The 26,336-nt window shown below is 34.2% G+C and overlaps 3 protein-coding genes across 3 annotated transcripts in view; 1 reads left to right on the plus strand and 2 right to left on the minus strand.

Annotated features, from left to right (window-relative positions):
• Nucleotides 1–8,936: 8,936 nt before the first annotated feature.
• On the plus strand, nucleotides 8,937–10,726 carry LOC114393104 (WUSCHEL-related homeobox 4-like). Its single transcript, XM_028354365.1, has 3 exons — nucleotides 8,937–9,231; nucleotides 9,563–9,880; nucleotides 10,354–10,726. Exons 1-3 carry the CDS (start codon nucleotides 8,971–8,973, stop codon nucleotides 10,504–10,506), a joined length of 732 nt encoding a protein of 243 aa, XP_028210166.1. The 5' UTR covers nucleotides 8,937–8,970; the 3' UTR covers nucleotides 10,507–10,726.
• Nucleotides 10,727–14,666: 3,940 nt separating this feature from the next.
• Nucleotides 14,667–19,837, minus strand: LOC114394152 (polyadenylate-binding protein 2-like). Its single transcript, XM_028355768.1, has 9 exons — nucleotides 19,262–19,837; nucleotides 19,048–19,166; nucleotides 17,683–18,339; nucleotides 17,507–17,584; nucleotides 17,317–17,406; nucleotides 16,071–16,208; nucleotides 15,586–15,762; nucleotides 15,289–15,489; nucleotides 14,667–15,171 (listed from the first exon to the last, which is right to left on the minus strand). The coding sequence occupies exons 1-9, from the start codon at nucleotides 19,524–19,526 to the stop codon at nucleotides 14,932–14,934; spliced, it is 1,965 nt and encodes a 654-aa protein (XP_028211569.1). The 5' UTR covers nucleotides 19,527–19,837; the 3' UTR covers nucleotides 14,667–14,931.
• Nucleotides 19,838–21,246: 1,409 nt separating this feature from the next.
• LOC114394196 overlaps nucleotides 21,247–26,336 on the minus strand; it is a 5,153-nt gene continuing 63 nt past the window's right edge. Inside the window, exons 1-7 of the mRNA XM_028355836.1 lie at nucleotides 25,278–26,336; nucleotides 25,035–25,141; nucleotides 24,853–24,929; nucleotides 24,708–24,774; nucleotides 22,416–22,506; nucleotides 22,265–22,324; nucleotides 21,247–22,058 (exon numbers count right to left, since the gene is read on the minus strand). The exon at nucleotides 25,278–26,336 is cut by the window's right edge and continues 63 nt beyond it. Coding sequence (XP_028211637.1) covers nucleotides 21,417–22,058; nucleotides 22,265–22,324; nucleotides 22,416–22,506; nucleotides 24,708–24,774; nucleotides 24,853–24,929; nucleotides 25,035–25,141; nucleotides 25,278–26,090 — 1,857 coding nt within the window. The 5' untranslated portion in view covers nucleotides 26,091–26,336 and the 3' untranslated portion in view covers nucleotides 21,247–21,416. The remainder of the gene's footprint in view (nucleotides 22,059–22,264; nucleotides 22,325–22,415; nucleotides 22,507–24,707; nucleotides 24,775–24,852; nucleotides 24,930–25,034; nucleotides 25,142–25,277) is intronic.

Here is a 26,336-nt window from a genome sequence, read left to right on the forward strand (position 1 = left end):
GACTGTTTATATCTATTTCATTATTTTTTATAATTTTGTATTAGTATTTATCTTTTGTACTTATAAATGGTACTGTTAAACCTAGTAGAAACCAATTTAAGTTATACAATAGCCTTACCAAACTAATGCCAAAAAAGCCTTATCAAACTTATTTTAACTAGTAGGATTATGTAAAGAAAAAATATCATATATTCTACTAAAAAAACTATATCGTATATATTTAGAAAAAACTATTTAACGTCACCATAACATTATTTTCATTAAGTCACTATTCTTGAACAACGCTAAAAATTTATGACAATCAGATATACATGAAAGTCACATTATATTGGCATCGTGTGCTTTCGGAATCTCCTTTTTCGTCACCTTCAAAATTTGGGTTTAACGTGGATCTGATATTTGAAAGGGAACCATCTATCTAAACTTTTTTTTTTTTTTTATCAAAGCCAGTTTCTGCAAGGATAACTTCTTGTCTAATCATATACACCCTTCTAAAGAAATAAAGGTAAAAAGATTAAAGTTACTGGTGGTTAAGTTTTTCCCCATCTTACTCTTTTTCTATTAACTAGTAATTAACGTGAAAATACAAACCCCAACCTTCTATACCCTTTTACCAGTCTAGCCAAGCTACATAAATCATCCTACAATTAAGTTCAATGTACGTTCTAACACATCCTATATATGTAATCTACTGATAAGTTGACTACATTTTTAGTCAGTGCCTCCCTTGCTTTCAATATTTCTTTATATCTTCTCAAATTATCAAAATGCAGGTTTGAACACGATATAAATAAGCAACTAGCTTGCTTATTAATATTGTTTTGATTTGCCTCTAAAAAAACACGATAACTAAGAAAAAGTTAACTTTTTTTAAAATCTATTTTTTCCCTCTAATTAACTTGATGGCCAAAATTGCACGATTGGTAGTTTATAAAAGACTCAACAAATTAATACTCTATCTAACGAAGGTTGTATAAAATTTTTTAAAAATAAAATAAATGAATAGATTCCGAAACTTCAAAGCACAAAATAGTAAGCATTTTTGGCAACTTTGATTTATTCATAAGAAAAATAGTAGGTTATATTACAAAATTGTTCTCTCATCTGACCTTTTTTTTTCAATTTAGTCTCTTAAATTTAAAAAATTAAAAATTTGTCCTTAAAATTTCTCATTTAGACCAATTAACCTTTCAGACAATTGTTTACTAAATTAATTAAGTTGGTGCGTGAAGCTGATATAATGACCAACTTAGTCTAATATAATTTAAAAATTAAAGTAAAATTTTAAAATTTAAGAGACTGTATTGATGAAACAAAAAAATCGAAGGGACCAAATTGTAGTTTAAAACAAAATAACATTCAAGAGATTCTTCAGTTATTAAGGATTCTTCCATAAGAAAATTGTTAAGCATTAATTTCCAATGTTTCTTACATCTAATGGTCTTTGTTTTGAATAAGGTCAGTCTTTATGACCTTAATAATCAAATCAACAAAAGTTCAACATAGTGGTTAGATAATTGAGTTCTTTATATATATATATATATATAAAGGAATTCAATTCTCTTGAAATCATGTGAATGAATACAACTTTATTAAAAGAGACAAAATCTATTTTTGATTATCTTTAGGCCAATCACCAAAATAACCCTAATCACCAAAATACCTACAAGTGGTATCTTTGCAAATGGGTGTTATTTTAATTACTTTCTTCATTCAAAATGCAAATGATATGTTTCGCTTGTGAATAATTTTGCTAGAATGGCTTTCATAAGACAGCTATAAATTTAGTTTTAAGTGATTATTACAGTTATGAATGGTGTTTGAATCTTTGTTTTTGAAGTTAAAGCATGTGAGGACTTGAGTAAAATATATACAAAAATGTTAATTACTATATACACGATAGTATTGCCCGGAAGAGGAAAGTTTCTGTTTGGTCAGTGAAGTACTTTCACTGGCTTCACTGGCTTGGTAAGTGGCAAACAAGTAGCACAAGAGCATTCATGATCATAACCATTGGAGTGAAAAAGGAATAATTCACGCTTCTCTTGCAGGTGCATGATTGTGATGATTGGTGATCATGTATTTTGACTAAAACACGTGTGCGGTGAATGTGCCTCTCGTGCGCCTATTTTGATTTTTGAGTGTCGCGTTATTATCATTCGTTTTTCAGCTTGTGTTAATTGATGGAAGAAGATCCTAAAATGAAGAAGATTAAAACAAATTAATTAAATTACATTAATTTAGTCCACCACTTTATTGGACAACTTCACTTAATGCCAATTGATTTTAAGATGAAATCTAACATGATAGACCTTGGGACCGTTCACGCACCAAGCCCAATAAATACAGCTTTTTTATCTGTTGGGCAACTTCACTTAATACCAATTTGTTTTAAGATAAAATCTAACACACTTACCCGTCTTTACCAAAAATTCAACCATACATCGTCACTTTTTTCTTCCGTTCCAACTTAGAAAATAAATAAAAGAAAGTAACTTGTGTTTTTATTTTTATATTATAAAATTGTGTATTTGTTTGTTCTTACTTTTTTCTCCCTATTCATTGTTATTGTTATTAATCAACAACTAAGTTTTCCTTACTTTTATAATTAATATATATATATATATATATATATATATATATATATATATAACTAACTTAATTAAAAGCAAAACTAAAAATGTTGAGAACAATCCCTATCTGGATTAAGCTTCCTCAATTACCTTTATACCTTTGGGGTGCGAAAACCATGGGGAAAATTGGTAGTATACTGGGAAAACCGATAGTTACAGATGAATGCACAGCTCAAAGGCTGAGAATCTCTTATGCTAGAATGTTAGTGGAGATTGATATCACCCAAGAAATGCCAAAGGAAATCACTATTGCTGATAATGAAGGGCATGAGTTAATTCAAGCTGTGGAGTATGAATGGAAACCGAAGTACTGTGGAAAGTGTAAAAAGTTTGGACATGTGTGTGAAAAACCTAAAGTCAGAAAAGAGAAAGTTTGGGTACCAAAACCTACTCTGAAAAGTAATGAGCAAGAGGAAGGGGGGCCTAGCAATAAGGAGACACAGATGATCAACACTACTAATACTGAGGACCTGGTTTCAGAGTGGACTACAGTATAGAAGGCAGGAAAAAAGACAGTTACTGATACAGGTACAATGCAGAAAGCTGGAAAGAAGATAATTACTGATACAGGTACCTCTGAATTGAATTGCTCTAATGGATTTGGCCTACTAGGAGTTGTGAATGACTCTCTAGTGGTGCAGGAGGAAGTGCCAGGATGATTTCTTGGAACATTAGGGGACTAAATAAGGTTGGTAAGACGATAGAGATCAGTTCCCGTCTCAAGAGTCTCAACCCCACTATTATTGTTCTTCTTGAAACTCGAGTAAGAAAGAATAAAGCTCTTACTTTTAGAAATAAACTCAATCTGAATATGAAGTATCTGGATAACTATGATAAGCATGAAAATGGGAGAATCTGGTTTATTTGGGATGATAGCAAAGTTATGATCAAGCACATTTGTAGTACTTCTCAGCTGATTCACTGTGGTGTCTATAATCCCAATGGTGATTTCTTGCATTGGTACACGGCTATTTATGCTCTTAATCACTTAGATGATAGAAGGAAGCTTTGGAAAGATATCGAAGATCTCAGAGTTCAGCAGGCTGATCCTTGGTGTCTTTTGGGCGATTTCAACAATGTTCTAAAGGCTGAAGATAGAATTGGTGGCAGAGATGTAACTGAGTCTGAATATGTTGATTTGAGAGAGCTGATGTCTAGAGTTGGTTTGTATGAAATGGATACTTGTGGAGATTTCTTTACTTGGACCAATAAACAAGCTGATAATACCATATACTCTAGGATTGACAGATTTTTGGGTAATCTCAATTGGCTGCAAATGCATATTGATTCCACTTTACAAATTTTGGCTCCTAGTATTTCAGACCATGCCCTTATGTTTCTCAGTTGTAAAGATCAAAGTAGCAGGCTCAGGGGTAGATTTAAGTACAGAAATAGTCTGGCTAGGTTGAATGGTTTCCATGATGAAGTTAAGAAGAATTGGAACTTGGGTGTACATGGTAATCCTATGTATAAACTTTGGACTAAGCTCAGTAGACTTCAATCTGTTATGAAAAACCTCAGCAGTCCTCTAAATGGCCTAAGGGAGAAAATTGATGAAGCTAGAAGAAACTTGCAGCAAGCTCATGAAGATCTATGCAGAGATAGATTCAATGTGGATAACATTAACAGGGTAAAGGACAGGACTTCTGAGCTTCTTCAACTCAATGAGTTGGAGGACAGTGATTTGAGACAAAAGGCTAAAATTAATTGGATTCGTCAGGGGGATGGTAATAACAGCTACTTTCATGCTACTATCAAAGGTAGATATAAGCATAATGCTATCAGATCTCTGATTAAAGAGGATGGGAGCTGCATAACTTCTCATGAGGATATCGAGGAAGAAGTTTTAAAGTTCTACAGTGCTCTTTTGGGTTCTCGTGAGAGCAATCTGGCTGGTCTGAACATTCCTGCCATTAGGAATGGCAATACTCTAAATCAATTTCAAAGAGATATGCTCATTGGCCCTGTTTCGAATGCTGAGATTGATACAGCTATAAAAGGTATGGATGTGAATAAAACTCCAGGAATTGATGGCTATGGTGTGGGTTTTTTCAAAGATGCTTGGAGCATAGTTGGTAGTGATGTGAGAGAAGCTATCCTAGACTTTTTCCTTCGTAATAGGCTTCATAAAGGTTTCAATAGTTCTGTGGTGGCTCTTATTCCCAAGCATAAGGAAGCTAAGATGATTAAAGATTTTAGGCCTATTTCTTGCTGTTCTACTGTTTACAAGATTATTTCTAAAGTGTTAACTAATAGATTGAGTAAAGTTATTGACACTTTAGTGGGAAAGAATCAAGCTGCCTTTGTTCCAGGTCAGCAACTTCATGATCATGTTCTGCTGGCTTTTGAGCTTCTTAGGGGCTATGAGAGGAAACATGGTACTCCTAAATGTATGTTGCAGATTGATTTTCAAAAGGCGTATGATACGGTGCATTAGGATGCTTTGGAGCATATCTTGAGAGAGCTTGGTTTTCCTGATCAGTTTATCAAGTGGATCATGATCGCAGTCAGATCTGTCACCTATGTCTTTAATATCAATGGCAGGTTCACTAGAAGATTAGAGGCTAGGAGAGGAATTAGACAAGGGGATCCTATCTCCCCCTTGCTGTTCATCCTGGTTATGGAGTATCTCAACAGAATTCTAAGCCAACTGGATAAAATTCCTAACTTTAATTATCATTCTAAATGTGAGAAGATGAAAATAACTAATTTGTGTTTTGCGGATGACCTTCTCCTTTTTTCCAGGGGTGATATCGGTTCAGTGCAGATTATGCTTGACAAGTTCAACACTTTCCTTCGTTCTATGGGCCTTCATGTGAATCCTTCAAAGTGCAACATATACTGCGGATCTGTTGATATTAATGTCAAAGAGCAATTATTGTTGATTTCTGGTTTTAAAGAAGGAAAAATGCCCTTTAGGTATCTTGGTATTCCTTTATCCAGCAAGAAACTCAACATAAAGCATTATCAAGTTCTTATAGATAAAATTGTTGGTCGGATTACTCATTGGAGTGCTGGTCTTCTCTCTTATGCTGGTAGAGTGCAACTTATTCAAAGTGTCATCTTTGCTACAATCAATTTTTGGATGCAATGTCTGCCCCTGCCAAAATTTGTGATCATGAGAATAAATGCTATTTGTAGGAGTTTTCTGTGGATAGGTAATAGCAACATTTCTAGGAAGTCTCCAATTGCTTGGGAAAAAGTCTGCAGTCCAAAGATTAATGGTGGCTTGAACATCATCAACTTAGCTATATGGAATAAAATCAGTATCCTGAAATTACTTTGGAATGTCTGTAATAAATCTGATAATCTTTGGATTAAATGGTTGCACACGTACTATATTCAAGGTCAATCAATTTGGAGTATGGTTTTGAAGAAGAGTCACTCTTGGATTATGAGTAGCATGATGAAGTTGAGGCCCCTTTTGCTGCAATATCAGTCCAGAATGCAGGATGTTTTTAAAATGAAAAAAATTTATTTGGCTCTGTTTGAGGAAAGTGAGAAAATGAGTTGGAGGACTCTAATGTGCAACAATCTGGCCAGACCGCGGGCTCTTTTTTGTTTGTGGCAGGCGTGTCACTTCAGGCTTGCTAGCAAAGATCGCCTGATAAAATTTGGTTTGAATGTTGATGCTAACTGTGCTTTTTGTTCCTCTATGGAATCCCATGAACATCTCTTTTTTGGTTGTATTGAGTTGAAGACTATTTGGACTGCGGTTCTTAATTGGTTGCAGATAATTCATATGCCAAGTACTTGGTCAGAAGAATTGAATTGGATTACTAGGAAGTGTAAAGGAAAGGGATGGCGTGCTATGTTACTCAAATGTGCTTTTACTGAAACAATATATCATATTTGGGCTTATAGAAACCATAGGGTTTTTGGTGGAAATGTAAATAACAGGAAAGTTGAGGATTCGATTATCAATACGATAATCTATAGAGTGTGGGATAGAAAGAGGTATAGGATGTATATTGCTGAGTTGATGACATAGTTTCTTTTTTGGGGTTTTGGTTTAGTTTAGAACCAATTCCTTGATCTTTTTGTTTTCTTGACTTGTTGGGGCTGGATCGGTTGCGATCGCCTTGTGTTTATCGTTTTTTTTGAATTAATTCATTTCTTGATTCAAAAAAAAAAAAAAAAAACTAAAAATGTTATTTTTATTAATTAACAGTATAAAAAACTTCTATATAGAGTTATAAAATGTTATACCCTATTAATCGAACTCTTTCACTTTACTCCATTTCTGTTCACACTTATCATAAAGGATTCAAATGTAATAATATTCGAACGTAACCTGAATTACCTGAAGAATATTTACCGACGCACACGATCTCCGTTTGGTTTAAAGAAATATTATGTGATAGCCAAATTGCTAGCTGCGCTCAAGACTCAATCATAAGCTACAGCCTACACGTACGGAAAGATAATTACTGCACACTCCTCAAATGTTTAACTTATACAATATATATGTCCGTAAATGTTCATATGCATGCCCCACATCAACGTATTTTGCTTGCCTATTATTATAACAGCAACATGCAATATTACTGACTTCACTAGAGTCTACATGTAAAATATAACAATACACCAACAGAATCAACATTAGGGTAAAAAGTTGAAGAAAGCAAAAATATTAAGGCCGAAATATGGATGCATTGCATGGCCTATATATTATATATGGTATATATTCATGAATATATGTGAAGTATGAAATAGTAGTAATTGGGAATCGGAGCAAAAGGAAAGGAGCGGATATATATCATTTCAAAATATAAAGAAACCCAAAAGTGGATAAGCCGTTTCGCATTTGTATCCCTTGGCCTTAAGTAAGAATTTGCTAGGATTCAATATCTAACTTAGGAATGGAGTCGCGATCCAAAGTATATACCATTTTATGTAGTATATATCAAATGGTTATTAACTACGAGAGAGAAATTAATTGAATGTCAAATTAATAAAATCCTATATACCCCTAGCCTCTGGTTATAAAAAAATATAAAGAAATATTTTTATTAACTCATTTTTATATTGAAGAAATATTTTTCTTTCCTAAATGATAATATCGCCATTCAGAATTCAAATACGGTTGAATGAGTTTGTTTCCTTGGAGTGTTGAACATTCTTTAGTTCACCACTCCAAAGAGACAGAGACGGCATTCAGTTCACTTCACCATATATATAAATGTCCATATCCAAATCGACCTCTCACCGGTCCATTTATATACATCGTGAAAAGCAGAGAGAGATCAAAGGGGACTTTCATTTTCAAGTTTTGGGATTGGAGGAATCTTTTTGCATTCCTCACTCACTTTAATTGATGAGCAAACGCCTTGAAAGAGAGAGGGGCACAGAAGCCACCGAAAAGCAAAGGACACCTTAATTATCATGAAAGCAAGAAAAAAAAAATGACCCGATTTGACGGGCCAACACACACCAACATACACCATACACTCACATCATATATACCACGTACACACCCCATGATATCCATCCACAGTTTCATGTCCCCACACACACGCCCTCTCTCATATGACATTCCATTCATAATCAAATAGAAAATCTCCTTTGAACACAAAATGAAGCTAACAAAAGTTGTTACTTTAATTTTGTAATATATTTTTTTAAGTTATATGTATAAAAAAAACCTAACATACCCAATATCCAAAAGCTCTAGTTATGCAAAGGTATATAGAGGGGGTCATTAATATTGTATATAGTCTTACTATCGACCCAAAAAAATTATATATAATCTTACTCTTATATATGTAAAATGTCTGCTTCAGAATTTAAATCGAAAAATTCATGAGATCATGATTAACTAGCCACTAAGACATAACTGTACTGTTGTATCAGAATTCACCCTCTAAATTATATGTACGTATAAAATTCATAAATAATTATCCATAAACATGTGAATAAGTTGATGCAGAATTATTTGATCAGTCTAGCTTAATTAGCAAGTAATTCTAAGTTAAAATTCATCACATATTATACTACATTTTTTTTTATAACTCTAAATGAATCCTACTGTGAGTTACCTTTTTTAAAAAAAGAATAATAATAATAATTCTACTTTTGATTAGAATTGAATCACCTTTTAGTTTAATATTATACAGTAGGAAATTCCCAAGTCAACTGCACCTCATGATTTGGTCTTGGTTGTTGCAGGCAACACCTCATTTCCCACTTTGTCCACTTTAATCACTGTTTGTTCTACTTGTACTACCTTCATCACCATCATCATCATCATTCCTCTCTATAAAATCATCGAGCAACCTATCATCAAGTTCTCCACCATATATATGATATAGTACAGTAAGTAACTAATTAATTAAGCATGAAGGTGCATCAGTTCGCACGTGGATTCTGGGAGCACGAACCCTCCCTCACACTTGGATGCAAACGCTTACGCCCCCTTGCCCCCAAGCTTTCCAACACCGACGACACCATTTCTCCACCTCATCATCATCCTGTTACAACCTTAGACCTCAAGAGCTTCATCAAACCTCAAAGTGCCTCCAGAAAACTTGGAATTGGATCCTCCTCCGATGATAATAATAATAATAATAAGAGAGACCCATCTTCACCTCATGGGCAGGTCCATTAATAATCTCTTCTATATTCTAATTACTTAATGAGAAATTGATATTCCCTTTAATTTAATTTGTTCCATAATATATCACATATCTAAGGAGTTTAGTTGAATTGGTTGAGTAGAATCCGTAAATTATTATAAACACTCACTACTTATCTTGGATTCCTACAAATTAAAATAATATATATTCATACACCATGTTATATATAATAGTATACCGGTGGCAATTAATTCACGTGCACGTATATATGATACAAAAGTATATTATTTTTAGGAAACCTGTGGTCTGGACAACAAAAAAAAAAGGTTTAATTATAAATTTTACATGATACAGGTGGAAACTCATATTCCAGGAGGGACACGGTGGAATCCGACGCAAGAACAGATAGGGATATTGGAGATGCTGTATAGAGGAGGTATGCGAACTCCGAATGCTCAACAAATAGAGCAGATCACGGCACAGCTTAGCAAGTACGGCAAGATCGAAGGGAAGAACGTGTTCTACTGGTTCCAAAACCACAAAGCACGCGAGAGACAGAAGCAGAAGCGTAACAACCTAGGCCTTGCTCATAGTCTTCGTACTACTCCCACCACAATAGTGTCACACCCCTTTAGTTGTAGTGTAATAACCACTCTCGACACGACAAAACGGGTATGTGTGTGTATATATATATACGTCTTAGCTTGTCATAATGTGTAACGAAACTCTAGGCTCAAGCTAGCTATTCAATTACACTGTGATATAATTGACAGATAATTATGTTTCTTAAATATGTAATCAAAAGGTTTGATCTCTGGGTATTGTGTGTATGAAATAACATCTTTTAGGAGAAATTAATGATGAACTCTTTAAATAAATCTCCTATTGTGGGATTAATTAGTCCTTAATTCTCAACTAGATACCTGAATACACCTTAAAAAAAAAAGCTCGCTATTCAATTATATAAACTACTAGGTTTGGCCTAGGAATCAAGTAGTTTGCAAGAATTGTTTGGTTCAAATTTCATTATCATCATTGTACATGAGTTTGGAAGATTAATATTAAGAAAAATTAGTTCATGGATGTATTATTGTAGTATATATATGTTATATGACATGGTTTTTAATGTTTTGATTAATGGGCAGGGTGAAATAGTAGAAAGAGAGGAGGAAGATAGCCCGTTGAAGAAGTGTAGGAGCTGGGCATTTGAGTACTTGGAAGACCAAAGAGAGGAGGAACATAGAACTCTGGAGCTTTTCCCGTTGCACCCGGAAGGCAGACGAAGGGGTTTGTTTTAATTAATTGTTTGACCAATTTAACGAGAAATATTTTAAGCTTTTAATTGTTTCTGATTTCTGAACCCCTTCAGGCTGATTGGAATGTATGTGCTTTAGTTTTTTCATCACTTTGTTCTTCTTTGGTTGTGTTGGGGAAAGAACAAAAGACAAAGTTGTCTACAAATGTGTACTGTTTTCCCGCTTTGAGACCAAAATTAACCAAACCTGCTTAATTGTCTCTCTTTGCCTTGTTGACTTGAGCGTTGTGGGTGTGATACCTTCATGATTTTAAATAGGGTTTCACAATTACAATTGCAGCTGTAAGGTCAAAATATCCTAACCGCAGTTGCGGCCGCATGAGTCGCATTTTCCCACGATATAAAAGTTTTCTAAGGCACAACAACTGTAATCAGAATTTAAAACATTATATACAACCCCTTTTCACGGTTTGGATTTGTTTCAATTTGAAAAAAGCATAGGATTGCCCTCGATGTAGCCGAGGGAAAGTTATCAAAAGGGGCTAATTTTTTTTTTTTAATTTATCAAAATGAGGATAAATTTTAAATTAATATTTAAATAAGAATAAGTAATAGAATATCATACGACTTCTACCGACGAAGTAGTAAATAATTATACTTTTTTTTTACTAAAATAGTGTGAAGTATTAAATTATTTTATGATTTCAAAATCTCTTAATTTTTTTAAAAATATTTATTAGAAGTTGAAAATTAATTTATGATTTCACAAGTCATAATTTTTTGTAATTTACTTTTCAAAATTTTATATTATTTTAATTTTTAATTTCTTGTTTAATTTTTTAAATATTTTTGTTACTCATATTAACATATAATACTAACTTAAAATTTATTAAATAATATTAAATTTTTAAAAAATATTTTTTATTTAACTTTTACCGTTATCATTAAGTAAATTAATAATTTCAGAATATTATTAATTAATTTTATTTAATAAAATTATTTTAATATTAACGACAAACAATAATTTAGTTTTAATTTATAATTTTATTTAATATTTTTTATTTTGTTTTATTTAATATTTAATAAGGTAAACATAAGATTTAAATTTATGACTTTGAAGTCATAAAATTAAATAAGAAAAATAAAAACCTTTCGAGTGACTTTGAAGTCATATTTTTTTGTTATCAAAGTTTTTTTAATTTTTTTATTTAATACTTAAAAATAAATAAGGATGATTTTGAATTCGTAAATTGAGTTGTGACTTCAGCAAAATAATTTTTTTTAAAAAAAAAAACTTTGAAGTCATAAACTAATTTACAATTTCATATAAAAATTAAAAAAAAAACTCAAAAGTCATTGATTTTTTTACGATTTTAGGAAGAAAAAAAAAAGTCGTTCCATTTTTTATGACTTCATTATTAAGAGTGTAATACATCCTATAACTTATTCTTATTTGGATATTAATTTGAAATTTATTCTCATTTAATAAATTAAAAAAAAATTACCTATTGATAACTTTCCCTGCTGCCGAAATGTTAAATAATAGTATTCAGTATTCACACTGGATACTCCACTCACCATCATAAATCCAACTTTCATAAAGTATGGAAGGTACATGCGTCAATTTATTTTTCCATCATTGACATGCAAATTTCTATCTTTCTATCACACAGTGCATGTAGGGCCACCAAGGGGTAAGTCACCGTTAGAATTTTGACTTATTGGGAGGGAGGGAAATTAGGAAGATCAACATTTTGAAATGTTCATTAAGTATAATCACCAAAAGTGATCTCTAACGAAAGTATATTAAATTTATCTTTATTTCTAAGTGCCTACACATGCAGATTTTGGGGTTTAAGCAAGTTTTCTAGTTTCCCCGGATAATATTGCAAGAAAACATTAATAGAGTTGGGATATTTTAAACATACCAATAAAACGTCATTTAACAAATATGATTAACCATTATACTTTAAAAATGAACTGTGAGAATAAAGAATAAATAATTATTCTTAGAGTAATTTAATCTCATACATATATATATGAATATTTGAAAATATATAATCACACATGATTTTTACTAATATTTTTTTCCTAACACTTGATAAAAAAATTGTTAAAAGCCTTTAGAAATATTTTAAAATACTATTAAATATAAATAAATATTATTAATATATTTTCACCACATTTTATCCAATATTATATATAGTTCATGTCACTATAAAATTTTCACAAATCTACCTAAACTTTCAAATTTAAAAACATTACATTATATAATAATAAATATGAATATATAATCAACCATCAACTACAATATTGTTATTTTTATCCTTTTGTATGAGACAAGACAACATATCTTCCAGGTAAAATCACTAAGAGTGAAAATAAAAATAAAATAATATATATATATATATATATATATATATATATATATATATATATATATATATATATATATATATATATATATATATCAGTTGTGTACACGTTCACTGTTACTATGATATTAATTAATGAAATATTACACGTTCCTATAATAAATTTTTTCTTAGTTGAAAAGTGAAAACATGCCTTTTTAATTTGTTTCTATTTTCTTCTTTTCTTAAGTAAAGAATACTTTATCAACTAGAAAATGTCTAAATTTTTTAGTATAATTAGAATATAATGATAGTGTAAATTGTTTTACTGTCACTTAACTATGGATTATCATGTATCATAACATCATTGACTTCTGCAATAAATATTTATAAGTTATATCTAAAATAAATTTTAATTAGTTGACATTGTAAAAATTATTATACTAACAACATATCAAAATGAAACTCTTAAAATCTTTTAAGGCAACTAAATAATTTTTAAAAAAATGCAGACTATTTTAAATTTTCTTATGCTAAAAAAATGTTTAAAAAAATAATTTGTAAAAAAACCATGACTAGCATTTTTCTTTTGTAGATTTATGCAAACGCTTAAATATTTATTTTATTATTACAAAACTTTTTATATAAAATAGTGCACTAATCCGACATTTACTTTTAATAATTTTTGCATAAAAGGTCCATATATTAAGGGTGTCAGACAAGGTGTGGAAAAGTCCAACATAGAAAGAGAAATGTTTAACAAGAGTAAATCTTAAGATTGATCCTTGATATTGTATATGCAGTATACTCTGGTCTTTAAATATCATGGCCCAGGCTATTTTTGGTCCTTGATATTAGTAATAGCAAGTTTTGTTCAGCATCCTTAACATGCGTATGACTGTTTTTCACGTCCAATTAAAAAAAACGTGAAAATTGCTCCCGTTAGCATTGAACCTAACGTGATTATAGGAAAACAAAACGCAAAACGAAACACAAAGTAAAAGATTTTGGGAGTGTGAAGCTTTCACGTACTAAAACTACTTAATTTTAAGCTCGGAAAAATTGGGTAATAATACTTGAGTTTTGAAGAATTCTAGTCCATATAAGAAAGAATACAAATGGTAAATTTTTAACTTAAATAGTCAAGAATTTATGTTTAGCAAACTGTTCATAGTTTCCAAAAAGATTTTTCTAATAAGGAAAAAAATATTCAATCCCATCCAACTTGGTTTCTCTTTTCAACTATCTATATCACTTTAGTTCTTGACATAAGAAAATCTTAATTTAAGGGATTGTTAATGTGTCACGTTAAGTAATACTCATGGATTAAAGGTAATTAGATTTTCTTCTTTTTTTCCCTAATCAAAGCCTTAATTTATGGATGACACCCTTAGCAATGCATTAAAGTATAACATCAAAACAATCAAAAAGCCTATCTTGATTTATCCAAACAAAAATTACACGACTTACCTATCTTACTCCTTAATGACATAACAAATCCATAAATTATCAACATCACAATTACTCGTCATTAAATACTATACTTAATAGCAAGAACTAAATAAAAATCTTTAAAAAATCAAAAACTACAATAAGCAAAAATTACTTTAAAAAAACCAATTGAAGAGTGATTATCCAAATTAAAAATAAAAAGGAAAAAATAATTCAGTTTCAAAAGTCAAATTAAATAATTAAAGGTGATGAATTTACTTACATCGATAATTTTCTAGATTTGTTTTAAACATCTATTTACCACCCATAAGATGTCATTTACCTTCCGTGCCCCAAACACAAATATTCAAAGCTCACGTTAACGGGAAAAACAAATGTCTTAGCAACAAATAACGAATTAAAGAAGTTCACACGAACAATATAATAGAACAATGGAGGAAAATAATCCAAACCACAAATGCATATCTAATAAATCCAACAGGTTATGCTAATCCTACAGCAATCCAGATACAAAAAAGGTGAAACCAAAACAACCAAGAACATAAACTTCCTTAGTACTCTGACTAAAACAAAACATCTAAGACAACTGGAAATAAACTGGTGGGTAGCGTACGGGATAGAAATAACTGGTGTACAGATTCTTGTCAAATGACTAACGGAATCTAAGACACAAGATTGTCATTGAGAGAGAGTGAGGCTAGTTGATCAGCTGGGTTGGTTTGCTGTTGAGCAACATTTCTCAACACATCCATGGCTTCAGCAACTTTTGCCTTCAGAGCATCTGGTGACTCAATCAGATGTAAAACTTCAGGCTGGTCCATCTCCAGAAGCATGCCTGTAACCTTTGCAGCAGAATCATGTTCCAGCTGATCCACAAGTGGGTATAAAGCTTCACCGAGCATCTAGCAAAACCATTCACGATAAAAAAAATCAATACAGGATTATTATAACACAGAACACAAATCAGGGCGTACTCAACCCAAAATGTACCAAAAACAATTGCAGGAAATGTTACTTACAGTCCTCTGCTGTTCTGGTGGAGCATTTGCGAGGGCTGTAGCCAAAGCTTGAATGGGCATTGGCTGTCCCACAGCATCGCGCATTGGCAGACCTCCCATGTCATAAGGGACTGACAGCATTCCACCAGCTGCAACTTGAAGTGGGACATCTTGCATGTTGCGGCCAGGAGGGTAACGATAGACACGTCCCCTTGGAAGCATCTGACACACAAATAAGAAAGTATCTCACCATCAGGCATGCATATAAGTAATGTAAGAGACAAACAAAAATATTGAAAACTTAGTGCAAGAGCAGACCTGCTGCTGCATCATTGGCATTGGCTGCTGGGGTTGTTGCACAGGACCTGTTCCTCGGCGGCCCACTGGGCGCTGCCCTTGTTGGCCCTGCTGAACCATGGGAACAAAGAAGCTTGGCATGGGACCACCACCAGGTCTCATTCCCGGAACTAGTTGCTGCTGGTAACCAAATCCAGCCTGCATTTGAGGGATGATTACAGTTATTTCTCCATCTAAACTAATAAATTGAACAAAATAAGCCTAACATGAAAATATAATGTCCATGGCATGATGGTCAGTAGCATAACACACATGTAGCCTATGTGGAAGAGTAGAATACAAAGAGAAACACCATTGCTGAGAAGCACAAGTTTAGACCAACAGCAATGTAAATAACTGAAAAGCTAAAGTTGAACTTGACTTTTGAAATGTTTTTCCACATATAATGCATGATAGCAACAAAAATAGAAGTTAAAGAGGTAAACAACTGGCTAATAATTAATTACTTGTGGAGGCATCATGGCTGGGGGTCCTTGCCCATACAAAAATTGTTGTCCAAGACCAGGAGCACCAGGAGGGTAGAGAGGCATACGGGGCGCAACAGAAGGCGTTATTGCAACAGGCCTCATCTGTGAAAATTGTGCCTGCAAGAAAGCGGTAATAATGGTGAATTCTAATTACATTTTAATTTGCCCAACCTACAGTAATTCTCATTACAGTTGCTATACAACACCCATGAATTGCTGCAAAGCTATGCCAGCCACTTTATATTCTGTGTTAAAAAGTTTCATATCCCTGTTCATATCATATGATTTCATATCCATGGTGGTCAAAAAGAGATGCCAATAGAAGCACCAAAAAGCACATGCCTCACCAACGAATAATGAGGAGTCAAAACATGTACAAGATAAATATAATCTTAATTGTTAAGTGATAAAGCATGATATTGCAGCAAATGTATAACAGGCAGAAAAAAAGCATACAAAACTAGTTTCTATAGATGACCACAAAACATGTAATTAGGTTAAAGACACAGATGATAGTATAGTAGGCATAAGGTAGGATATAAAGCCTATTTAAAAGGGCAACATTGAAAATAGACATGTAGGTGGTGCAGCAGAATTAAAAAAAGGTATTTAATTGTTACAGATAAAGAATAGAAGAATTAAAAAATGTAAAACAACGCTTACTTGACTTAGCACTTAGCAGTGACTTAATATATTTCCTGCCTTGGCAGTGATTCTAATTTTGAGACATTTACAATGAAAACTGATGATAACATGGGCGAGGCATACCAGCCACCGAGAACTTAAGTGGAACACCTCACATATGAGGGGAAAATGGAAAGAATACCCTAAAGGTCTGCATGGTGTACACCCAACTGAAGGAGCAGGGCCTCAGTCAACAAGAGGGATCTGCTGGCTCCATCCATCTCTCACCTAACCTTAGCACCTAAGATTAGGCCCCTCAACACCATCACCTACCCCAATCAATATATGGTATTGTATATTGTGTCTATTCTTCAAAGTAACAAAATTTCAGGTTTTCAATACACAACTTTTGCTAATAAACAGACATAGGAAATATTTTTGAGAAAATTAAGTTTATTAAACTAAAACAGGCAAATAAACATACCAAATAACTATCATTCATGGACTAAATGCAGGCATTTCTGTGCTAGAAACTTCAAACTTATCAGTGTACAAATACAGCACAAAATAAACAGTTGAGCCATTGTTACTACAGGATTACCTGTAACCTTGCTCTTCTCTCTTCTTTTCTCTGTGCAAGGGCAACATACAGAGGTTTTCCAGCAAACATTTTACCATTCATCTCACCAAGCTACAAATACCAACAGATATGTAAATGAAAACTAAGGTTCTTTAGCAAAACAAATTAATATTAGCACATTAGTATATTTATGGTTTACGGAGTTACATACAGCTCGAGTTGCTTCCTCAGGAGTTGAAAATGCAACAAATCCTGATCCTCTGCTGATTCCAGTGGGGTCTCGCATAACCTACAGAATAGGTGAGATATGATATGCATTGCTTAAATCTGCTAACAATGAAAAAGACCTGACCATAACATACCAGCAAAGAAATGACATTTACACACCTTGCAAGAAGTTATTGTACCATACTCGGCGAACATTTCCTTAAGTTTTTCATCACTGATTGTATCATCCAAGTTCTTGAGATACAAGTTCAAACCTGGATATTTGTCAGCAGCTTCCTTTATGCTCTGCTCAAATCGTCCTTTCAGTTCTTGTTCACGCTCAGATTTTTTCTGGGCTTTTCCAACATACCATTCCTTATCATCAAATTTCTTCCCATTAAGTCCCTCAACAGCTTTGGCAGCATCGTCTGGGTTTTCAAAATTGACAAAGCCAAAACACCTTGATTTACCATCAGCATCTCTCATTATTAAAGCACTAGTAATGGTACCATATTCTCCAAAATTTATCATCAACTCTTCATCCGTGGTTGACTCTGATAAGTTTTTCACATAGACATTATTAAATTTTGTCTTGCTGAGAGCATTCTCTCTATCTTGCTTTCGCAGGAAATGGCCTACATAGACCTGCTTATCATTGATCAGCATGCCATTTAACTTGTCAATAGCATTCTGTGCAGCCTCTTCATTGTCAAATTGAACAAAACCATAGCCCTTAGACAGGCCAGAAGCATCAGTTGCTATTTTGCAAGAAAGAATGAGTCCAAAAGAAGAAAAAGTATCATGTAAGGCCTTGTGGTCAATAGCCTTATCCAAATTCTGCACCACCAATATCATTAGAAACATGAGATTCTATATAAACAACAGGCAACAACAAAAAAGAACTTCATTGCCTAGCCACTACTCTAAAAAAAATAAGCAAATAGAAAACTAAAGGATTGATTGGTTTATTGTTCGTTTTAGGTTTACAAAAATGCCACCTTGTTTTCACTGTTTCCTGATCTAAAAATTTTATATAGAAATCAAAACTTTTTATTGGTTTCTATTTGAATTTTATACTTTCACTTTTCTTAAAACAAAAGACCCACCACCCTTAGTCATAGAACTACTTTCCAATTAAGCTAAATTAAAATACAGGTTTCTTCATTGTTAACCTCATCCTTACGTCTGACTTTTAAGCAATTAAATAAAAAAGATTATTATTAGAAAAATAATAAAGAAACCATTTTATTACGTTGAAAATAGAAAAATGTAATAAATTTTTACTTTCCCAATAAATACTTTCTACTTTTAGTTGGTCTTAGTTATATGCCATAAGAGCTAATGTTATCAAAATAGGCAAAACATCCCTAAATTTAAAACTTTAGTCCTTCTAGCTTATTACAAATTACAAATTGGGCAAATTTAAGGACTAAGAAGCGAACACAAACAAGTTTATTGACGAATTCCATCAACTAAGTCGACAATTCACACCATCAAGTAGTCATTTTTCTTTTTCAACGTAAAAATACAACAAAAAGTGCGCACCTTGATAAAAATATTCGCAGTACCACTCTTCCTAAGACTAGGATCTCGATGAGAATACATGATCCTAATAGATCTGTTGTTAAGTGGAGTGAAATTCAGCACATCCAATGCCCTCGCCGCTGAAAATCCAACACACAAAAAACCAAACAATTAACCAAAATTTCCACGATTTTCATTTTCACACAAAACAGAGGAATTTTGTTTTATGTTTTACCATCCTGAGGGTTACTGAAATTAACGTAGCCGTAACCGAGTGAACGACGCGTAGTAAGGTCCCTGCAGACGCGCACCGAAACGACTTGGCCGACCTGGTTGAACAGATCGTAGAGCTGCGAGTCGTTGACATTCTGGTCTAGATCGCCAACGTACAACGACGTCGTCACGAACTGGTTTGCGTTGTTCGGGGCGTTCGCCACGCCGCCGTTTGGAGGAGGAGCCGCCGACACCGGACTCTGATGCTGCACCTGAATCTCCGCCATCTCGCCGCCTCAAAATTAGATTTTTACGGATGAAAAATTAGATTACACGAAATGGTACAAAACTAAACCCTAACCGAGCCGCTTTGGGGTTTTTTTTGGGGGAGGGGGATAGTTTTTTGTTCTTCCGTGTAAACAGAGTAGAGTAGTAGTAGGGATAGTAGGTCCGCCGGAGATCCGAACGGAGGAGGTGGTGGTTGTGCGGCGGCGGAGAAACTGAAAAAAAATTGTAGTATTTTTGGTTTTTTGGTTTTTTTTTTCAGTTAATGGCTGGGGAGGGCAGAAGGGGCTGCACCGCACGGCACGCACGTAAGGGTGTGGGTTATATAGTGGAAAAAAAGGGGAAACCCTAGTTTAATCCGTAGGTCAAATGGGTGACATGGGCTCGCACGTGTGTTTTCCCGCGTAACAATAGGGCAATGTGAGTGGACCTGGCTGGGAACAGTGTCATGTGTGTGCTTGCTAGGTCAAATGGATGATAGCATGGGCTCTCACGTGTGAGAAGGCCCACTAAGGGAATGAGGGTTGCAAGAAAATGTTCCCCCACGTGACAAGGAAATTTCTTAATATATTCCATTTTTTGTTTGATGCACCCCAAAATTCCTAATATTTCATTTTTACCCTTTTTCTTCCGAGCAAAGCCTAGTCACCTCTGCCCCAAACCTCCATGACCTTCATACCCCACCTCCACCCAATAACAGCGCTGCACCCCGCAACCACCCAATGTCACCTCCACATCAAACCAAACCTATTGCGTCCCCACCCTCCATCGCGATGCAACCCACAAACCTCCACACATTGTGTCGCTCCACTCTCATATAGTTTGGATTGAGTAATTCATAATACAAAATACAAAATATATTATAGATTGAGCAATCCATAACTATATGGAAGTGGTGCAATGCGAAGCGTAAAGGTTTGTGGGTCAAGTGGTCATGGTGGTGGTGGTTGGGTGGTGGCACGATGGTGGCATTGGGTGGTTGCAGTAGTGGTGTTTGAGTGCAGCAGTGGTGTTTGGTGGTTGGGTGAAGTTTGGTCATGGTGGTCATGGAGGTTTGAGGGAGATGCAGCTTGGAAGAGGAAGGGTAAAAAGGAAATATTAGGCATTTTGGGGTTTACCAAGCAAAAAATGGGGTTACTTAGTAATTGCCACGAACAATAGGTTCATGAGAGTGGACATGGCCTGCTTCTTGGTTCCTGTTGTTTTAGGCTGTTATGTTTTTTGGAAAGTTGGACTTGGCAACAATGTTCGTGCGTTGAGTTAAACTCTTGTATGGTCCATAAAAATGGGCTAGAAACCATGTGATGAAAAAAACAGTCACAGAAAAAAATGGTTCGTCATTGCAATATTTTTTTTAATCTTTATAAAATGTGTTTATTTTTATTTTTCTTGTTAAAGTAAAACGTTTAAGATAACAGTTTAAATAGAAAAAAATATATTTTAAACAGTAAAAAAACATCTAAAATATTTTAATAACGAAAAACAAAATAAATATATTTTAGAAAGACTAATACAGAAAAAAAAATTGCAAAACAAGGACTAAAAAAATATTTAAACATATTTTAAAAATATGGATGTGAAAAATTCAATCAAATGTGCAAATAGGAAAAACCCATACGCATGTTTAATAAGTGGCAAATGCATGTGCTAAGAGAAGTCCTAATATAACAATGAGTTATGTGTATGTGACAGCGTCAAACATCATATGTATGTGCTCAAGTATAGTGCAACTATTAGTTAGTATTCAAAAGCATTGCTGCGAAAACATATTTACTGTAACATTGTATGCATATTGGTAAAACAACGATAGAAACAAAATTGATTTAACAGAAAATGTTACCATCAGAGTTCAAAAATTTTGCTGCAAAAATAGAGAGAGCAACCTTGGAATTTCATTCTAAAATTTCTCCCTCCTCTTCATCAGATTTCTTAATTCCTTCTCCACCATCACACTGTCTTTTAACCAAGGAAGAAGGATCTTTATGAAGATTATTATCAACAATAGAGTCATTCTCGTCATCATCACAATCATGACCATTATCATTATTGAAGATCACAATTTTTTGAACTGTTTCCTCACTCCCTCGGTTAAGAACATCTTTTCCAGTGTGCAAGTGTTTTTTTTCACCAGAAACTTCAGACCCTTTTTCTTTAACCTCAACCGACGGATATCTCAGCGCCTTATCAGGAATATGTCTGAAGAAAGAATTCATTACCATGAACCTTAAAACTTGAAGCAGGTGGCTCTTATCCCTCTTTACGTCTGAACTCAAAAGTTTCTGCAATAATGTTGGCTTCCTCTTCTTCAAAGAGGGGCTTTCTGAAAAATCTTTGTCAGCAAACTTCTGCTTCTCGGCGAACCGACCTTTTCTGTCTGATTTCTTGTTGAACTTGTTTTGGAATTTTCTTTTGTCAGTATATTTGTTTTTCGCTTCACTCTGAAGACCTTGATTGTCAGAATTCTTCAGGTAGTATGATGGTATTTCAGCAACTTCAACTCCCAATTCAGCCTGCTTTGCTAACACCTCCTTGAGCTGCAAAGACAAAGTATATACACTACATCAATGATTTGGAATACTATTTGCCGAGTCAAATAAACTTTTATTTGTCAGCACTTATATTTCATGCTAAAATAATAGTATTTGCATAGCTCTTTATAGAACAACAAAATTAAATTTGGTAATATAAAAATTATATTGGGAGGTATTATATGCTAATAGCATCCCTCTAATAAGAATACCTCTCTTTGTAAGACCTCCCTATTAATGGCCTTGCTGTCTTTTGGGCATTCACTGTGCTTCTGTAGGTAGTGATTCAGGAATTGGTTATTAGACAAAAATAACATCTGATCTGATAAGCACAAGCAGTAGGTAGATCAGTTTGTATAAAACCTTCTGAATGTTGTTATTAAAAGGGTGATTCTTTTTCCGTGCTTCACGCCACTGTTGGATTTCTTGTACAGTGTAAGTCGCGGACAAGGATCTAACCATTCAAGAAATGAAATAATAACAATCACACACAAAATCAGGGTTAGAGTTAAGATGTTTTCAGTATAAAAGAATAAGCTGTGAAATTAAAAGATTAAGAAATGTAATTCAATAGAGAAAAGGCGAAACAAAAATTCTACAAGAAAGCATACATAATTTCTAAAAATAACACCAAAAAGAAATCTAAGTTTTCATTTAGTTATCTGGATTCTGGAAGATATTTATTTGAACGAAAAATTGCACGTTTTGGCACCAAAATTGTGAAAGGTCACAACCTTATTGACTCAATTGTTGAAGAGAGGCAGGGTGTTTTAATTATATAGAATCACAGATGTTTTTTAACTAACACGTGCTTGATCTCATAGTTTAAAATTCAAATTGACTCAAATAATAATTACACACAGACACACAAAACACATTCATGTTCATGACGAATGTAAAAGTTGAAAAATAATATGCTAGCTGTAGCTCAGTCTATCATGCCTCCATTACAAAAACCCAATTGCAACAACTCTTCCAATAGAAATTACTAGATATAAGCCTTCAACAATTGTTGCATCTTTCTCATCCTGAGTCCTTCAAGCCTAACAGGAAACATTCTCAAGGTATTTTTATGCCCTATGTTGCTACATGCTGTTTTCATTTATCCATGAACTTGAATCACATAAGCATCTTGAGAACGATGCACTCAATGTTTCTTTCACATTATGGCAAATTTGTTGTCCAGCAGGATGTGATGGTGCCAGGAACTGGCATTTTGGCTGCCATGATTCCTAAAAGTAGTGAACCAGGAAGTGTTCCCATTGGAAAAAAGCCATCCTTGTTTGGCATAAAATCTGCTGCATCTATGGCTTGCCCACATGTGACAGCTGCAGTGGCACTCATTAAATCAGACATGAAAAATGGAGTCCTTCAATGACCAAATCAAACCAGCATTGATGACAACAGGCTCTAGACCAAACACCTTTTTTCTAGTCTTTTAAGGATATGTGTGATAGAAAGAGAGAAGTGACACTTATGTTGTTCTCTTCCTCTTCCATTCTTCAGCTACAAACTAAAAAAACTTGAGAAAACCTCTTACTAACAGCTCAAACTACTTTTTGTCAACTCACGTGAAATGGGAGTTGAGGAAATTAATCCACTCTGAGCTCTCAACCCTGGCTTAGTCTTTGAAACATATGTGGAAGACTATATCAGATTCCTTTGTTATTATGGCTATTCAATAAAAAAAATATAAGATCAATGCCTATGACTAATTTTAACTGCCCAAGGAACTCCTCTGAAGGCCTTTTCTCCAACATCAAATACCCATCAATCTCAATAAGAACACTTAAAAGGCAAGAGAAAGCAAAAAGGTTCTCACAAGAACAGTTACCAATGTTGGATCCCTTAATGCCACATACACTGTAAAAGTGTGTGCACCTGAGGGATTGGTTGTGAAGGTCATCCCCAATAAACTTGTGATTTCAGAGGGTGTTCAAAGAATGACCTATAAAGTCTCATTCTATGGCAAGGAGGCCACTGGTGGATACAATTTTGGATCTTTAACATGCCCTGATGGTAACCATTATGTTACAGTATTTTCCAACTCAGATGTTTTTTTACTACCTTGCTTGATCTCATAGTTCAAAATTCAAATGAACTCAAATAGTTTCCTATACCACAAGCTTATATGTCAAGTCTTTTTACATTGCTACACTAGCTTTAGCTAAAATTTAGTTGAGTAAATTATTGAATTTCTGAAAGCTGGTTACAAATCTGGGTAAAATACAGAATAGACTTATTCCCTATTTCCAATATGTAGTGACTAATGGCAGTCTAGAAAACTTAAAATTTGGGCACAGAATTGAGGATAATATGCCTAAACTTCTAACAGAGCGGCAAAAAATATATACAAAAATTATTTTACCTTTCTGATGTACATCCTCTTTATTCAAGTAACATTCTCAAATTTTAAAGAAAATATTAAATTCAGATGATGTCTACTAGCATCATTTTTTTAAGACTCTAGAAACAGAAATTTAAAATAGCCTTCATTTCCAGGAAGCAGCCAATAAACAAAGGATTACTTAGTTAGCATCCTGTTACACGTTATCATTATGAAACAAAGACAATTAAAAGTTGAGTGTAAGGACTGCTAGCAGGCAATAGACTGGGACCAGATAAGAAGGGATCAGAAAGTCAAGCAGAAGCTACCTTTCTGGTTGCTGCTTAAGTTCCTTTGGTTTTAAACCATAGTGTCCTGCCCTCCCACTGTTAGGCCCTGCTTTCGCCACAAGCATTAGTCTAACCACAGAAAAAAAATGTTTTTGTTGTGGTAACAAGTAAGAAAAGTTCAAACCTTTGCCATTATGTTCTTTAGGAAACCCACTTCCCCTCTTTCCATTGTTGACATCATGAAATTTTGACTTCTGGAATCTAAAGGAACAGGACAACAATTGTAACTCCCAGGAAAAACAGGTAAGTGATCAATCGTTAACCCAACAAAGCAAGAATAACAATAGAGAGAAAAAAATAACATACCCTCCTTGAAACCTGCCTCGATTTGGTTTATTTTTTAAGTTTTTGCTTGGTGATCCCTTCCAGTTAGAGTTTGGAACATTAGTTTTAATATTGCTATTAGGAGTTTCCTGCAGCAATTAATGGGATTTGCAGTAAATATAATAGCCAGAGCATCTTATATAATAGTATCTACATGTAGTAGAATAGAATAACAAATTCCGCTAATACACATTGAAAAGACAGAAACACTTCAGTTTTAAGTACCTGTTTCATAAATGCAGGAGGTTGAGAGTTATTTGTGTGAGCCAAATTAGGATTAACTGATCCAGAAGTATTTCCTTGTAATTGCTGAGATGGAAAAGGTGATGATGATACAAAAGCATTTGCATTTGCATTTGGCGGAGCCAGGATTTTCTCGTTTGGGTCAATCTGCGGGCGGACCTGATTTCCAGGAACAAAACCTAACTGGGGATTTGTGGAAAACATTGAATTCTGGGGGACCATAGCCTGAGGCACTTGGTTTGGAAACCTAAACACGGGGCGGGAACTGGGATGCATACCATACGGAACCCCTTGAGGAGGGTTTGACATTTGCATAGGTAACTGCTGATTCATATTCTGCATAGGATAAGGGCCACAAAACTGGCCATTTGGCATACTCATACTCATATTCATGTTAGGTTGCTGAAGCATGTTGAGAATACTTTGTGCTAAAAATTGTCCCTGGAGTGGAGACAAATTGAGTTGAGCTTGATTCTGCATGACTTGTCCCTGAACAGGAAACATTGGATTGTTGTAATTGGCATTGCCAACAACACTGTTTTGGGGACCTAAACCCCCCACCACATGGGGTTGACCCTGTTGATGACCCATATGAGGCCTATGCAAGGGAAAATGATTGTGATTTGCAGCATTCATGAAAGGTGCTGCATTCATGTGAGGCTGCATAAAAGGGGGCATCAAGTTTTGGCCTGCACCTAACTGTGGCTGGGGTGGCATTCCCACACCATTGTTTTGCAAGAAATGTTGGGGGTTAGGATTAGGAGCATTCGAGGAGTTGGTATTGTTGTTAGACATGATGTGAACATAAACTCAAGAAAGTGTCAATTAAACTCAGGTTTGGAATGTGAACAAGAGTAAGTAATAGAATTCAAGAACTCTTAACCTGGCCACAGCAGTGACAAGTAGAGAGTGAGAAGAAGCGAAAAACGAAGACTTTACCGAGAAAATCGAATGTTTGGGCAAACCCCATTTGATTTTGAAGCTCCAAAATGCTTGAGCGGCAATCGGAATGAACTTCTAGGGCAAAGGAAAATCCAAGAG

This window comes from Glycine soja, chromosome 17 (genome assembly GCF_004193775.1).
Source record: "Glycine soja cultivar W05 chromosome 17, ASM419377v2, whole genome shotgun sequence".
In the NCBI taxonomy this organism is placed as follows: domain Eukaryota; kingdom Viridiplantae; phylum Streptophyta; class Magnoliopsida; order Fabales; family Fabaceae; genus Glycine; species Glycine soja.